Below are 15,755 nucleotides of genomic sequence, written 5' to 3' on the forward strand. Positions count from 1 at the left end.
GGACATCCATATGGAAGAAAAAACAAACCAAAACAAAAACATCCTAACCTTTACCTCATACATATACAAAATTAACTTGAAATAACTGGCAGACCTAAAATGTATGAGCTGAAACTAGGAAACTTCTATAAGATAAAAATAAAAATAAAAAATCTTTGAGACTTCACTTAGGCAATTTTTCTTAGGATACATAAAGCATGAACGAAAGGAAAAAATGATAAATATAACTTCATCAAAATTAAAAACATTTGCTCTTTCAAGGACAATATTAAAAAAAAAAATGCAAGCCTCAGCCTAGGTTATCTTTATATTCACATATTTAAGGACTTGTACCCAGAATATACATACAACTCTTGTAATCAATAATAATGCAAACAACCTGATTAAAAAACAATGTGCAAAAGATCTGAAAGGCATTTCACCTAAGAAGATACATGAATAGCAAATGAGCATATGCAAGCTGCTCAACATAATTAGTCATTAGAAAATTGCAAAATAAAACTAGGGTGAGACGCCATTATGTACGCACTAAAATGGATAAACTTAAAAGAGAAGCACAAATACCAAGTCCTGAAGAGAATGCAAAGCAAATGGAAATCTCATATATTGCTGGTGGGAATTCAAAATGGTACAGCCACTTTAGATAACAGTTTGGTAGTATCTTAAAATGTTCAGCATGTACTTACCAATAACCTTACAATCCCACTCCTAGGTATAAGAAATGAAAATGTATGTCTACACCAGAAGGTGCACACAAATGTTCATAGCAGCTTAATTCATAATTACTAAAACCTGGAAACAATGAAAATACCTCTCAACTGATTAATGGATAAACAAATTTTGTTACATCCACTCAATATTTAAAAGTTATAAACTACTGATACATCTAACACTACTGAATATCAAAAGTATCATGCTAAGTGAAAAAAGTCAAACACAAAAAGGTATATATGTATGATTCCAGTCATATGACATTCTAGAAAATGCAAAACTATACTGAGAGGATGCATATCAGTGTGGCCAGGGAACTGCAGTGGAGAAAGATATTTGACGGTAAAGAGGCATGAGAGAACTTGTTGAAATACTGAAAATGTTCTAAATCTTGATTTTGGTAATAGTTGTACCATTGCATAAATTTGATAAAGCTCAGAGAACTCTATTCTTAGGCAATAAAGGTGATGAAAAACAAAGAAAAAGACATATTTCCCTTGCATATCTCAAGTTAATTCTGTAAGAATCAAAAGATAGAGTCAAATTTTTCTGAAGCTGAGACATGCTGATATTAAAAGTTCTCTTAAAGGCCAAAGAATTTGAACAATTGTTTAAAAATTTTGTAGGCCTCTCAGATATCAAGGCTCTCAAGCTTGGTTAGTGTGGAGAGTTCAAGTTTCAGTTCCTTACCTAGCTAAAGTTAGTAATTACACATTACTGAATCTAATACATCTTCCTGACAGAACAAATTATTTGTAGCAACTGATGTCAAATACTTTGATTTAAGATCTCAGTAAATTTCAAGAGTCAACAGGATTAATTCCTTAAAGCATAAAAGACCATATCTATAGTTTATGAAAAATGGTATTTATTCCCTTCAAAGCCTTCTTCTGCAGAAAATTATTTGTAACTTCACCTGATAACTCACACGGACTACAGCTAAACTATAGGTTTTGCTATTTTATCAGACACAGATACCTTCTGACCTTCTTACTAGGGTATTACTTCTTTCTGTCATTTATCCTCTTTCTGTTATTTTTTTAATATAAGGGACTATTTCATAAAGCTATGGAAGGAATATAAAACCTTATGTAACAGACTTTTCTCCACAATCTTAGGAAACAATAATTGAGGGAAACAAAAATAAAAATTACTGAAGGGAAGAAAAAGCACATCTGTGCCTAACCTTTAAAAGTCACCTTTGTCAAAGCTTATAGTAAAATAAAATTTTTTAAATATAATGTATACTTTAAATACAGGCGAAAGAGAAATCTTGTTTTATATTGAAAACCAACCTTCATAACTTTTACACTAAAAACGTACAATCCTTTACATGACATTAGAGATGCTGAAAGCCGTGGTAAAACAATGAATTGCAAGAATTGTAGAATAATTCTAACAACAAAAATTATACTGTAAAATTACTTTCACTCCAATTTTTCACTAAGCCATAACTAAACTGAGAAAATATGGGCACCCGGATTTAGAAGCTGGATGTTTTTCTAGGGGGGCAGGGGGTGACTAAACGTATGTGTTGTGTTTACAAGAAAATAACTTGCCAACAGCTTGCAGAATATAGAAAAAATGAAATAAAAATTTTTTTGAACCATGGATCACCATCTGTTTTTATTCTCCAGAGGCTGCAAAACAAGAGAAAAATCCTAAAATACACTCTACAAAAACATTTATATTGTTGGTAATTTGAAGTCCATTCAAAGATTTGAAAAGAAGTCTTCTCCTAACAGAAACAAAAACTCTAAACCTTTTCAATTTGGAGACAAAAGTCATAACTCACATTAATAATAATCTGCCCATTTTTTAGACAGATAATAGCCTTCGAATTGGATATCTACATAAAACTAGTAAAATTCATTAGGTGGGAACTGATAAAATCTTGTTAAACGAGTATAATTATATTTCATTGTACTATAAAAAGACAATCCCATAGTCTGTGATTTATGCCCTACCAATATCACTTTCCTAATTTAGATATAAGTTCTACTTGTGGACAGTAACTTTAATGTATAAATTGCCAAGACTTCGAAACAACCAAGATGATCATCAGTAGATCAATGGGTAAATAAACTGTGGTACATCCAGACAATGAAATACTATTTAGCACTAAAAGGAAATGAGCCACTGAGCCATGAAAAGACATTAGAAATCTTAAATGCATCTTTCTAAGTGAATAAACTTGTTTATCTTCTTACACAAATCCTCTGAATCTATAAAAAGAAGCCAACCTGAAAAGACTGCATACTGTATAATAACGTTTTAAAAAGGCAAAACTAGGGAGACAGTAACAATGTCAGCGGTTTGTCATGAGGGATGAAGAGGAGGAGCACAAAGGATTTTTTAGGTAGTGAAACTATAGCATCATCTTATGATACTATGAATTATGGATAGTTGTTGTTTTACACTTTTCAAACGCCCTTGGAATGTACAAAACCATTTATACCTAATGTAAACTATGGATGCTGGTTGAAGATGACGTGTCAATGCAGGATCATAGACTATAAGAAACGTAACCATTCTGGTGCCACATGCCAATAGTAGGGGAGGCTCTGGCATGTGTGGGGGACAGGAAGGACATGGTAACTCTCTGTACTTTCACTGTGAACCTAAAAGTGCTCTCAAAAATAAATTATATTTTCTCAAAAGGTACAGCGGCACTTTAGCTGGTTTTAACCCTCTGAGTGCCGATGTCACTGTGTGCAACGCTGGCAAATTTTCCCAGAAGTGCCAGCACTGCTCCCAGCGACTCTTTTTCCCAATGGCTATGAATGTAAATAATAATGGAATAATTCGTATTTTATGTTTTGTTCTCTTTTTTTGTGCCTCAGGTTATACATTGATATAATTTTTTCTCACGTTGATCCAAATTTCAAGTTACACATGGCACTCAAAAGGTTAATATCTGGTCTGAAGTTGTCTGCTTAGGGAAAGAATCAATATATACCGACCTTTGTAAAGAAATTACTACAATTACATTCAATATGTAGTGTTTTTACCTTTTGTTTTAAAGATAAATAAAGAGAAGTGGTCTGAGTACAGTTGGAACATTTCTAAAACTTGTTCAGAGCTCCATTTTTACACAAATTCTTATACTTGGGAATGAGTCACTAGACACAAATATTTCATACTTCTTAAATGTACTCAACAGTTTTAAAACAGAGTAGAATTTGACAATTAGAAAAGACAGTTAGAAAATACTTGGCCAAAGCCTCTCATCTTATAAATAAGAAAACTGAGACACAGAGAAGCTACAAATTTGCCTCTGGTTACAGGCTATTTAATAACAGGACCAGAACTTTGGTATCTAAGGTTTAATGGCTGCTTTTCCATTATACGACTACCATTCAAGAAAACAAAATTGTGATAAATTTCTTAAAATTCAGAGATGCTACCTTTTTTTTTTTTTTTTGCCACTTATGTATTTCTTTAAAAGGAAATGAATTCAATTAGTTTATTTCTTTGGCTGACAAGCACTCACTCAAGCTCTGCCCATTTACTCTGCCCACCTGGTTTTTCCCAGACATCATTTAAAAAGAAAATCATTTTTTAAGAATTCTAACAGCCAAAGAAGATGTTTTACCCTGAAAGTGAATATAAACACACGTGTTTAGTGAGAACCGAGACTTTTGTTCGACCTCTTACAGAAGGACAACATCCAGCCTTGGTGAGAGCAGCTGTGGCTTTGAGAAAGAAGCTACAAATAACATGCTGGGAAATTCAGCAGGCACTGCTATTATATCCTGTTTATACTGTCATTTTTCCTATCAGTAGGATATTATTTATACAGACCCCACCCATGAACTTCTTGTTTATCTTATTATAGATATCCTCTGAATCTATAAAAAGAAGCCTCTGCATTTGTTTCTGGAACAAACCATGTGTTATAATTTTGCACCTCACTATGCTTTTTTATTTAGCGTTTTCTTTTGTCATGTACCACTTTTCCTCCTTTTTATCCCAGGGTTGACTTATTTCATTATTTCACACATTAGAGTTGAACTTTACTGACTTCAAGGACTCATTACAAGACAGAGATTCCAGACAACCACATCCTTAACTTTATTTGGGGCAGATTTCATCAGGTAGGTATTCTTCGAAGACACACTGGACTAATTTGTTTAAAGACAGAAAAATGTGCTTATGTACTGATCAGATAGTGGAGTGAGTAAGCCCTGGATGCCCAGAAAGCTGCCTTACTCAGGCTCTTCTATCACAGCTGGGCCAATTACAAGGGCCAAACTTTATATTAGTTCTCACTAACTCAATCTCTTTTCCGGAATGAAAAGCCCTGCCCCTGTATTTAGCTTGATGCCTGGATGTGCCGGATGAAAGTGTAACACAATAATGCATGAGAAATAGATGCGTTCAGAAAGCTGATCAATGTGACAATTAACCAGCCTGGTTATAAATCATTCTCATTCCCTGGTCTTATGTAAATACCTTAATTGAAGTATATAAAAACAAACTGAGTTCCTAAGGGCAGAAATTCATGAAGCATTTCTTGAGCTAACAATTATTTCTGGAGAGGAAACATCACTGGACAAAGTAATACTGGATAAATTTTCACATGAACATCTGTGTTAGCTTCACCAATACTCATTTCACCCTACCAGGCAGCTAGGTAAACATGTAATCTCCAAAGAGCATGTACAATGCTAGACTCTTTGGGGATGTGCAAGGAAGATCGTTCCTCTAAAATCTATAACTGATATGAGGTTTAGTACCTTAGGGTTCTGAACTAAGATTAATTAATTTCAGAAAAAAGAAAGGTCCATATGGGCTAAAGCGATCAAAGACGACAGCATGAGGATAGTAACTGAGGTACTCTTGATAAACAGGAACTGATAAGGCTGAGGTGACAAGGTGAAAGGTATTCTAGGCTCAACCAATTTGTGAGCATCCAGGTAAAGAGAACTCTGGAAATGGAGAATAGTGGAATTCAGCTAGGGAGTATACTGAATAGATGACAATAAAAAGAAGGCTGGAGTCAAATTATGAGGAGTCTCATTTTTCGGTCAATAGAGAACCATGAAAAACAACTGATAAAGGGAAAATGAACCCAAGCTTTCAAAGTAGGAAGAAGAGAAGGAAGAATAAATTGGGGTGAGGCTGAAATGGGGGGAGAAGATTAACAGTACCAAAACAGTAGTAAAAGAAAGGTCCATGTGATAGAACAAATAATAAATGTGTTTCAACTCCTGCTTCCAACAACAGGTAGTGGCATCGTGATGACTATTACTGAGTGGGCAAAGTTCAACAGTGGCAATCCATTGACGTCCAAGCCAGGAGAGCTTACCAGCATCCTAGAATAGTACTTCTCCAACCCACATCACCTGGGGGATCTGGATAAAATGTAAATGCTGATTCAGGTTTAGGGTGGTGCTCTCTATTTTTACATTTCCAAAAAGCTCCCAATACTGCTTTTCCCTAAGACTACATTTTGAGTAGCAAGATGCTAAAACATGTCTCAGTTTCCCTTTCCAAAAAGATAATATTTGATATACTACACTTAATCCATTATGGTTTATCTAATATTTTTACATATGCCTAAGAAATTCCTTTTAAAGGTATTTTATTATGCTTTGCATCAATGCTGGATCGGTTTCAAAAGCTACTATTTTAAAATTCCAGGATGATTCAAGACTCAGGGTATTCAAGATACTCAGAAATATTTCCGCTTAGACAAAATCAACTTTAGAATGCTGTTCTATAACACTATAATTTTGACATTCTTTTCAGGCTGGCAAACAAAAAGACACCATTGCTTCTAATGTTGGGGCTGAAGTAGAGGCCCTGAGAGGTAGCAACTCCATCTGCTCACGGTGCACATCAGTGGGTTTTGGTAAAAACCCACTTAACTTGCCCTTAGCACTGTCTTGATCCTTGAAAATAAAGGAAACAATTTATTTTAAATATCCTACTGAAAAATAGCTGAAGATTACAAAAATTAAATTCACACACCATCCTTTTGTTTAAGCTTTCCATTCAAAAGGATATGCCTTTAATTAAAGTCTTCTACCATGAACAATGTCATTTATAAAAATATACATGCACACATTAAGATTGGCTGGCCTTAATTCTTGGGATAAAATTTAAGACTTCTGAAATCTCAAGTTTCATTTTTAACGAAATTAATGATCAATAACAACTTTTTAGGTAAACTGTCTTCAATATGTATCAATGTCTAGAGAACGTATATAATATCTTAAAATTAAAAGGTACTATTGAAGATCAGATCCAGCTATTTCATTGTGGAGGAATGAATTGAGGTGCAGAGGCTAACAAGGCCAAAGTCATATAGCTACTAATAACACATTGGAAAAAAAAAGGAGAGGAACAAATTAATTTCACATCTATCGGGGTACAATGTACAACAATGTATCAACTACAATATGCAGTTAAAAGTTTTTGGTTCCTCTAATGACTAAGGCATAGTCGGTTTTATAAATAACTGATATCAAAAGAAGGAACACTACATAACAACGAAGAAAAGACATGCTACCCAACTTAATAACTTCATTAAAAATGCAGTCTGAATAGAGAATGACACATTTACACCACATACTTGGGACAGGGCTGAGGTGGGGTGGGTAATGGGATGGGATATAAAAAACAAAGAGAAGACAATGGTAATTCTTATCTTCTCAACAATAGTTTGAGAAAAGCTTTCACATAGAAAAAGGTAGTTTAAAGAACACACCTTTCCTTTACTCTCATGAATCATTTTTTAATTGGTAAAATCGAGAATTAGATTTGGAGGACTGCAAATATATGAAATGTAGGTAGCAGTTGGATAATTCATGTGTCATGAGCTCTGTCACAATTATAAGAAAAAGAGAGAACACTTTTTTAGGCATAAAATAGGGAATTTTGTGCTTTTTTACAAATGCTATTAAAATTTACTAGACCAGTTTTGAAAAATCACTGGGGAAGCTCCATGATATCAGATACAATGGGCTTTAAATCACTGGCATACATTATTATGCCTAAACTGACAGATCTGCACTGCAGTGCAGAAATGCAAGCAATAATCCAATCTCTGCACCAGAAGGCAGTGATTAGACATGATTTCAGAATAAAGGGCTCTTCAGCTCTTACCTGTTACCTGTGCAACAACTGCTTGGGAAATCCTCCGATTGGCAAGAAAGGCTTTGATTTCCTCTTTTATCACACTGCTGTCCCTCCTAACAAAAACAGAAGACAAGACCAACAATGTATGTTGAAGGTAGAAATCCTCATCTTGCTAAGAAAGGTGAAGTAGAGTGGTGGGGAGAACATGAAAAGGAAGGACACAAAAATAAAGGCAAACAGACCAAGTTCGTGTGAAACATGAAATTAAAAGAAACCAAGAAACACCAAATATTCAAGTCCTAAAACACCACACTATCAGATGGATGCTTTAGTGAATGCCACAGGAGCTTAAGTTTCATACCAGAAGATGGCTAACCACATGCTGTGAATAATTCACATTAGGAACAAGGCTGCCATATGGTATACACAAAATTTCATTACTGTGGAATGAATGTATCTTACACAGACGGAAATCCTAGAAAATAGAAAATGACAACAACAAAAAATCAGTTGTGAGAAGACTGTGGATTCGCATGTTAACTATTCATTGCATAAAAAAAAGGTGCAGTTCATGTTAAAACCTTTGTTGAAGAATAGAAATAATCTTCATTCTCACAACTGCTAAAATATTAGCCATTTCAAAAGTCTTTGCCTTTTAATTTGTCTTATTTTCCAGTAAAAACAAAAAAAAAAATTTTAAGTGGGGTGGGTCGCATATGAAATTTTAATATAAAAAGGCATTTACTAATTTCCTATTACATGTGTTATACACAATACTTAATACTTAAACCTACAGTATTTTCTGCATCCTTGAATTACATATTATAGACCTAATTTTTCCTCCACTAAGATGCCGTAACAATTTTTATTTATTTAAAAATTCAACAAATTCTCAAATGACTAGACATTCACTAGAATGACAATGAACAGCAAGCTTCTGTTTCTCCACTAGAACAAAAATACGTAAATAAAAATTATACTTAAAACTTAATCATTTATTTTTGAATGTTTATATATACAAAAGGATTATATAAATAGAGCACTGATTTTTGCTGAAGCCCAAAAGTAACACAGAAAAGTGGTACCACAATCTAATGCAGTGGTCAGAAAACTGTGGCCCATGGGCTAAACCTGGCCTCCCACCTTTTTTTTTTAATACAACCTATGAGCTAAGAATGATTTTCACAGATGAACATCTGCAATCAATTTAGTGGCAGGAAACACTATCTTTAAATGTGAATCAAAGCAAATATTATCCCTTCTTAAATTCTATTTTTCTCACTAGTAGGCTTATATTTTTAAAACTGTATTTAATTATTATTCTATACTGAATTTTGTTAGTAAAAATTTGTGCCAAGCCCTGGCAGGTACGGCTGCCCTGGCTGGTGTGGCTCAGTGGGTTGAATGCTGGCCTGTGATCTGAAAGGGTTGCCAGTTCAATTCCCAGTCAGGCACATGCCTGGGTTGCGGGCCATATCCCAGTTGGGGGTGTGCGAGAGGCAATCACACATTGATGTTTCTCTCCCTCTTTTTTTCCCTCCCTTCCCCTCTCTAAATAAATAAATAAATAAAATATTTTTTTTAATTAGTGCCAATTTGTTTTCTCTCTTAAATATGTTATCTATATTATATCCTCAACTTTACCTCTTGCCCACAAAGTCTAAACATTTAGAATCTAGCCCTTTACAGAAAATGTTTCATGACTCTTAATCTGAGACAAAGGAATCATGATATCTTTATAATCATTTTGTGAATAAACCACAAACTCTTTATAAGAGCCCAAGTCTCTCTATGGACTGTTTGGAGAAACAAAAGAAAGTACCCTTTCCAAAAAGAATCAGTTGTAACTTAAGAGCAAATATTTTAGCCCCTTGGTAAGAAGGGGTTATACATTCTGTTAGTGGATTTTATGCTCCCTTTCAGTTATTCTGGAAAAGAACAGAGGTGATAGTAGGGACAGCTTCCAATCTGGAGCTCTACAGCATATTCCTGATCTACACGTTAGAAATCCTAACTAAAAAGATTCCAAAAGGAAGAAAATAAAAGAATCAGCTACCTAATCCAATATCTAAAATTTCTCGCACTGATCTAGCTTCTGATTTAGATAACAGCTAAACTCCTTCCAAAATGCTTGTTTATATTTGAAATATTTCCTTGAAAAATATGCATCCTCATTTTATTTTTAAAATTGTGTATTTGACAGAAAAGGCACAAATAAGGACATTTTAAAGTCAAACAAAACAAACTGTTGAGTAAAATACAGGTAATGTGGACTGAACAGCTCTCAAATATCCATCAATAATCAAGTTGAGCAAGACAGAACTTCAGCAGTATCTATTTCAACTGGCTGATATACATAAACCAACCAAATCATTTGGTTTCTGTAAAATTATAATGTGAAAAAACTTAAAGCATTGCATTGCAATGTCTAGAGTGTCCTTCTCAAAAAATAAAACCTGAGCTTAACAGAATATTTATTAAGGTAAATTTTTTTAAAATGTGTTTTATGGGGAAAATGACTAAATAGTATTTTCTTGACCATTGATGTCAACTGGAATTTAAGTCATTTCATTTTAAATCAAATTAACCTAAAGTAGACACTAAATCATATAGAGGAGGTAATACTCAATTATTCCAATAGGGAATATCCAGTCTGTGAATTACTCAGTCTTGCAGTATGATATTATCAAGAATGGCAACAAGAAATCAGCAATTCACTTACACTCTCATAGACTATAATTTTAGATACCTGACAAGTTTCTGAGTACCTACAATGAGTCTCAAAAAACCTCTTTACTCAACTGCTGGTAAGAGACAATCTTTTTGGAATTGAAAAAAAATTTAAGACTTGAAAGAAAAGGGTATGCTTGGGCAAGTCTTTTAATAAACCTGGGCTCTGGTTTCATCATCTGCTAAAATGAGAACATTAATACCTCCATCACAAAGCTTTTAAAATTTTTTCCCATGCACTGAAATTAAACTTAAGTGAAAAATACTTATGTGTGTATAAACTGTTTTTCAATGTAAACATTTTTGAAACTGTAAAAGCACTACATAAACAATGACTATTATTTTATAAAAACTCCCAGAAGTAGAGGAAAAGTAGAAACAAATGACCTGCTATAACTACAGAAGATTGAATTAAACATCTAAACTAGGTACTTTAAGGCACCATGAAATATTTCTAGAAAGTCATTTTAGACACAAACAGTGATGTGACATTCAGTTGCTTTTACTAGGTACCTTCAAAATAGCAACAGTATTCAACTTTCTTTGTGTCCAATTCTCTTATTAAGTATCTAAAAAACTTCCATCCTACTGGGCTGCCTTTCTTTAAACTTTCACATATTCCCCTTCATTCTCTCCTTATTCAGCCTTCTTGAACAACCTGCCTCTCCTCCTGTACACATTGTACCCTGTGAAATTGCCAGTGTCTTGGTGTAAAAACTCTTTTGTTTGCTCCAAATACAATTCTCTCATTTTCTCCTACTCCTTACTTCCTCTCTTCATCTGAAATTTGACATCCTCTTTTAAAGAGAATGAATTTCTTTTCCTCCCATGTCTTATAAAAATCTCACATTCTTCATGATTTCTACTCCTCAAGTCTTACGGCATTAAAGTCAAATGCAGGCTGATCTTTCTTTGATTCCACAGAAAGCAACCACTGCCAAGAGAAGCTATGCTCTTGTTTGCAGCTACGCACTTGAAGTCCATGTCATCTCCTCCTGCTGCCTTTTCCAAACACAGCCACGCTGGACTCTTATCTGGGTAAGTTCCACATGTGAATAAAATTTCTTTCCACCTTCCATTGCCATTATTTTTATAACTTGCTAAACGTTCCATTGTTATCTAAAGACCTCTCTTAACATCTGGATGAATTAATCAGCCCTGCCTCTTTGTGAAATCACCCTTTTTTAAGACAGAATCTGATTGTCAACTATTCAGAGACATTCTGCCTGCTCCTCAAAGCTAAAAAAGATCTTTTCTTCCAATAGCATGTTAACATTTTAATTATACTACCCACATGCTAGTATGTTACATGCTATTCTGTATAACAGGTGTTCTCTCTCTTGCTAGTCTGTAAAGTCCTTTAGCACAAAAACTGTCTTATTCAAAAATAGAACTAAATTTGTTCAATGAATGAACAAATATGTAGTTGGAGATAAAAGGCTGTAAAATGGAAAACTTGATCAAGATAATTTATGAAACAGCTCTATATTCTTATCCTTAAATATGTTTCAACTTCCAAACCTGAATGAAAAAAAAGAATTATTTTCAAAATGGCAATACTTTCTTTACTGGAACAAAGAATACTAGACTGCATATTTGAAAGTGGTATGCTTTAAGATCTTCCATAGTCTCTTGGCTGATATACACTACACATTCTTTAGGATCCTCCCGACAAAGTAGTCTTTAATTACTTTTTTATTAAATTTATTGGGGTGACATTGGTTAATATTAAAGGTAGTCTTTTATCTCAAAGACTTCCAGGAATGGAAGGCAGACTATGTCACAGGTAGAAAAATATAATCGCATACAAATTCTTTCACATCAGAATAAAAATCTGCTCCCTTTAATTTCCACATATGGAGATAAAGCATAATTTAAATTTTTTAAAAGATAACTTTAAAAAGAAAAGCTACTCTACATGCATAAACACCACAGTAACTGCATATTATGACTTATGGAACCATAAGTACCCTATCTACACAAGTAAATAAATACCCTATTGTTAGGGCTATAGATAACCAACTCAAAAAAATGTCTCAGAACCTTATATAAAATGTTAACATATTATAACACTAACCTCATTTCCACTATAATTCTATAAAAGATACAGAACAGATACTTTAATAAATGTACATATTAGATACATATAAACCTACATATAAATATATATTAATAGATACATTTAAAAATATTAACATATGAATGGGCATTTCTAAAGCTAAGAGCTTTCAAGGTAAGTCCTTCCTAGAATATTATATACTCAACAATTTGTTGAGTATTTATATTCTGGTTTCCCTTTTATGTTTTTAACCCTGATCAATTCAAAAACGGAAAAAGTAAGTTACTTTCTTTTCAATTCTTTTTTAACAAGTTGATCAGGTGTAATTACAACTTAATTTCTACAGAAAAAAATTTTCTTTATGTACCTTGAAATTTCTAAAAGTAAAGCTCTGACCGGTGTGGCTCAGTTGGTTGGGTGTCATCACACAAAGCAAAAGGTCACCGGTTTGATTCCCAATAAGTGCACATGCCTGGGTTGTGCGTTCGGTCCCTAGTCAGGGCACATACGAGAGGCAATGATCAATGTTCCTCTTGCACATTGATGTTTCTCTCCCTCTCTCCCTCCTTTACCCTTTCTCTAAAAATAAACACAATCTTTTCTTTTTTTAAGTTAAGTGCATGGATGGAATGGGTTATGAAATTTGAAAAGTATATCTTATGATGGAGTGCTAGGGAAGTTAGGCAATATGAGTATGCAAAAGGTGAATTATACAGGGTGAGGCAAAAGTAGGTTTACAATTTTGAGTAGGCCAAAGTTTATTCTTCCATTATTATTTATTAATTATTGTGTTATTTTTCATACGAACAACTGTAAACCTACTTTTGCCCCAGCCTGTATATGATATATGTAGAAACAGAGGCAGGAAGGCATTCAGGGACCAGGTACTCATTCTCCCCACCTAAGGGCCACGAAATTCAATCCACTATATCACCACAGTGTTGGGCGATCATCAAAGGCAGTGTAGGCCTACATAGGCACGGGATACTCAGAAAGATCCACTGCTCAAAAACCCCTCCGACACTCTAGCAAATAAAAATTTATTTGGTTAGTAAATGATGGCTTTGAAGTGGCAAATATCATGGGAGTTGGGAGGAGGTGCTTAGCCCATTAAGGCATTCATACTTTGCCTTGAGTTACATTCACCATTGTTCCTAAAATCTTATGGAAATCTACAGACATTAAAAGTTTATTTACAGAGGCAACAGGTAATAGTGGCACATTGATAATAAAGACATGAGTTAAAATTCAGGTTCTGCCACTTAAAATTTACTGTTTCTTGAGCCAATTATTTAATTTTTGTGAATTTCAATTTCTCTGCTCCAACTTACAACATAGTTGTAATGATTAAAGTGGTAACAGTCATGCAATAAACTTCTCCCTCCAACCTAAAGATTGTTATTATCTGTAAACTTAAGGAAAATGAGAGGCAGGCACAAAAGAAGAATGCAGGTATAGGTGAGGGCGCAATGGCAGAGGACCGCAGAGAGCCAGAAGGTCCAATGAAACCCCGAGATGATTAGAGGAGCCCAAAGTAGCAGTTCTAAGAAACTGAAGCAGAGAAAAGGAAGACAATAAAGTGTCCTAACTTGGCTACAAAGTAGCAGTATGTAAATTAAATACTAATAACAATATAAACAGGTATGTAGTTAATGATTGAAACTTGAATGTGAGCAATAACTGCAGATTCAAAGATTAGCATTTTTTAGCAGTAAAGCATTTTTTAATTAAGACATGTATGCTTAATAGACTATACTATAGTGTAAACGTAAATTTTATATGTACTGGAAAACCAAAACAGTCATGTGACTTGCTTTAGTGCGGTATTTACTTCATTGTGGTGGTCTCTAACCAAGCCTACAATATCTCTGAGGTATGCCTGTACTGCAGTAGGAAGGAGAGGCTGCAGATAGGTTTAGGTACTGGACATAATGAAAGAAGCTGTGCAGGAATTTGTCAGAAATAAAATTAAAATCTGTAATTATGGGTTATAGTTCTCCCTAGAGATTTAAAGCTTGAAGGTAGTATAATGATGACTTAATATTGCCATACAGAAGATCTGTCCTGTGGTACCCCAATGGTGTATCTTTTAAACAAACTCCTAAATTTATTTTCAGGATGGAACTGCCACTGTGGAATTCTGGGCTAAAAAGACTATTATTGCTAGATTCCAATGTAATTCCTGTAATGAATAGTTTCATAGAACAACCGAAGGACCCTAATATTCAGGCTTTTAAAACTTAAAAATATACGAGGTCAATTTGACTTTGAATTCATTTTCATTTGTTAAAGCAACAAACCAAAGTTCAGATGTTCTCTTTGCTGATGGAAGGTCCTGCCTTGATGTTGATGAAAGCAGTATCTGAGTAGTGCAATAAAACGAGGTATGCCTGTAGCAATCATCTACTGAAAACAATGCTTTCATCACCTATATTCCTAAAGATCTGTAAAAATGCCTTAACTCCAACCAAATTAACTATAAACTCTTTGTATGGAACTCAAATCTTCCAAAACCTATACTGCTTCAAAATATACTATTCTTATTACCACAGTCTAGCCTTTCTGCCATCCTTTTAAAGATAAAACATGTCTTGCCTCGTCTACCTTTTACCAGTCCCTTAACTTTAAATAAAGTTCCTCTATTTCAAAAGGGAGATTATCTTTAAGGTTTAGTCCAAATTCATCCATTCACTTAACATATTATGCCCTTACCATGTACCAAGGACAGTTTGTATCCGAGAGATACAACAATCGAAAGCACATGGTTACTGTCCTCCAAGCATCCCCAGGTCCAGTGTGAAGCCATTCCTAATTGCCTCTGCTGAAAGTGAACTTGTCCTCATTTTCTCAGGGTTTAAAACCCTACGTGCTCAAGCTTATAATAGATAAAATAAACATATATCTGTGGCATCTATTGCTAAAATTAGAACTTCAGCTTCTTAAGAGTAGAAATCATGTATTTTTCTTCCAAAGAACACTACTTTTTATATGATAAGTGTTTAAAATTATTTTTTGATTGACACGTTGGAAGGAAAAATTAAGACTGTACATATTCTGTATCATGATAAAATCATCTCAACCCTCAGAAAAACTTACAATAAATTTAAGGAATAGAATGTGCTAGCAATGCTGACTATTCCGATGGCAATTAGAACAATAAAGAGAAGGC

The 15,755-nt window shown here is 34.1% G+C and overlaps 1 protein-coding gene across 9 annotated transcripts in view; it reads right to left on the bottom strand.

Annotated features, from left to right (window-relative positions):
- HMBOX1 (homeobox containing 1) overlaps positions 1 to 15,755 on the bottom strand; it is a 170,656-nt gene that overhangs the window by 77,723 nt on the left and 77,178 nt on the right. For all 9 annotated transcript variants that reach the window (XM_090289014.1, XM_090289011.1, XM_090289013.1 and 6 more), the window contains exon 4: positions 7,825 to 7,910. In XM_090289014.1, the coding sequence (XP_090145140.1) occupies positions 7,825 to 7,910 (86 nt within the window). The remainder of the gene's footprint in view (positions 1 to 7,824; positions 7,911 to 15,755) is intronic.

This window comes from Furipterus horrens, unplaced genomic scaffold, assembly GCF_987537825.1.
Source record: "Furipterus horrens unplaced genomic scaffold, mFurHor1.1.pri manual_scaffold_10, whole genome shotgun sequence".
Taxonomy (NCBI): Eukaryota; Metazoa; Chordata; class Mammalia; order Chiroptera; family Furipteridae; genus Furipterus; species Furipterus horrens.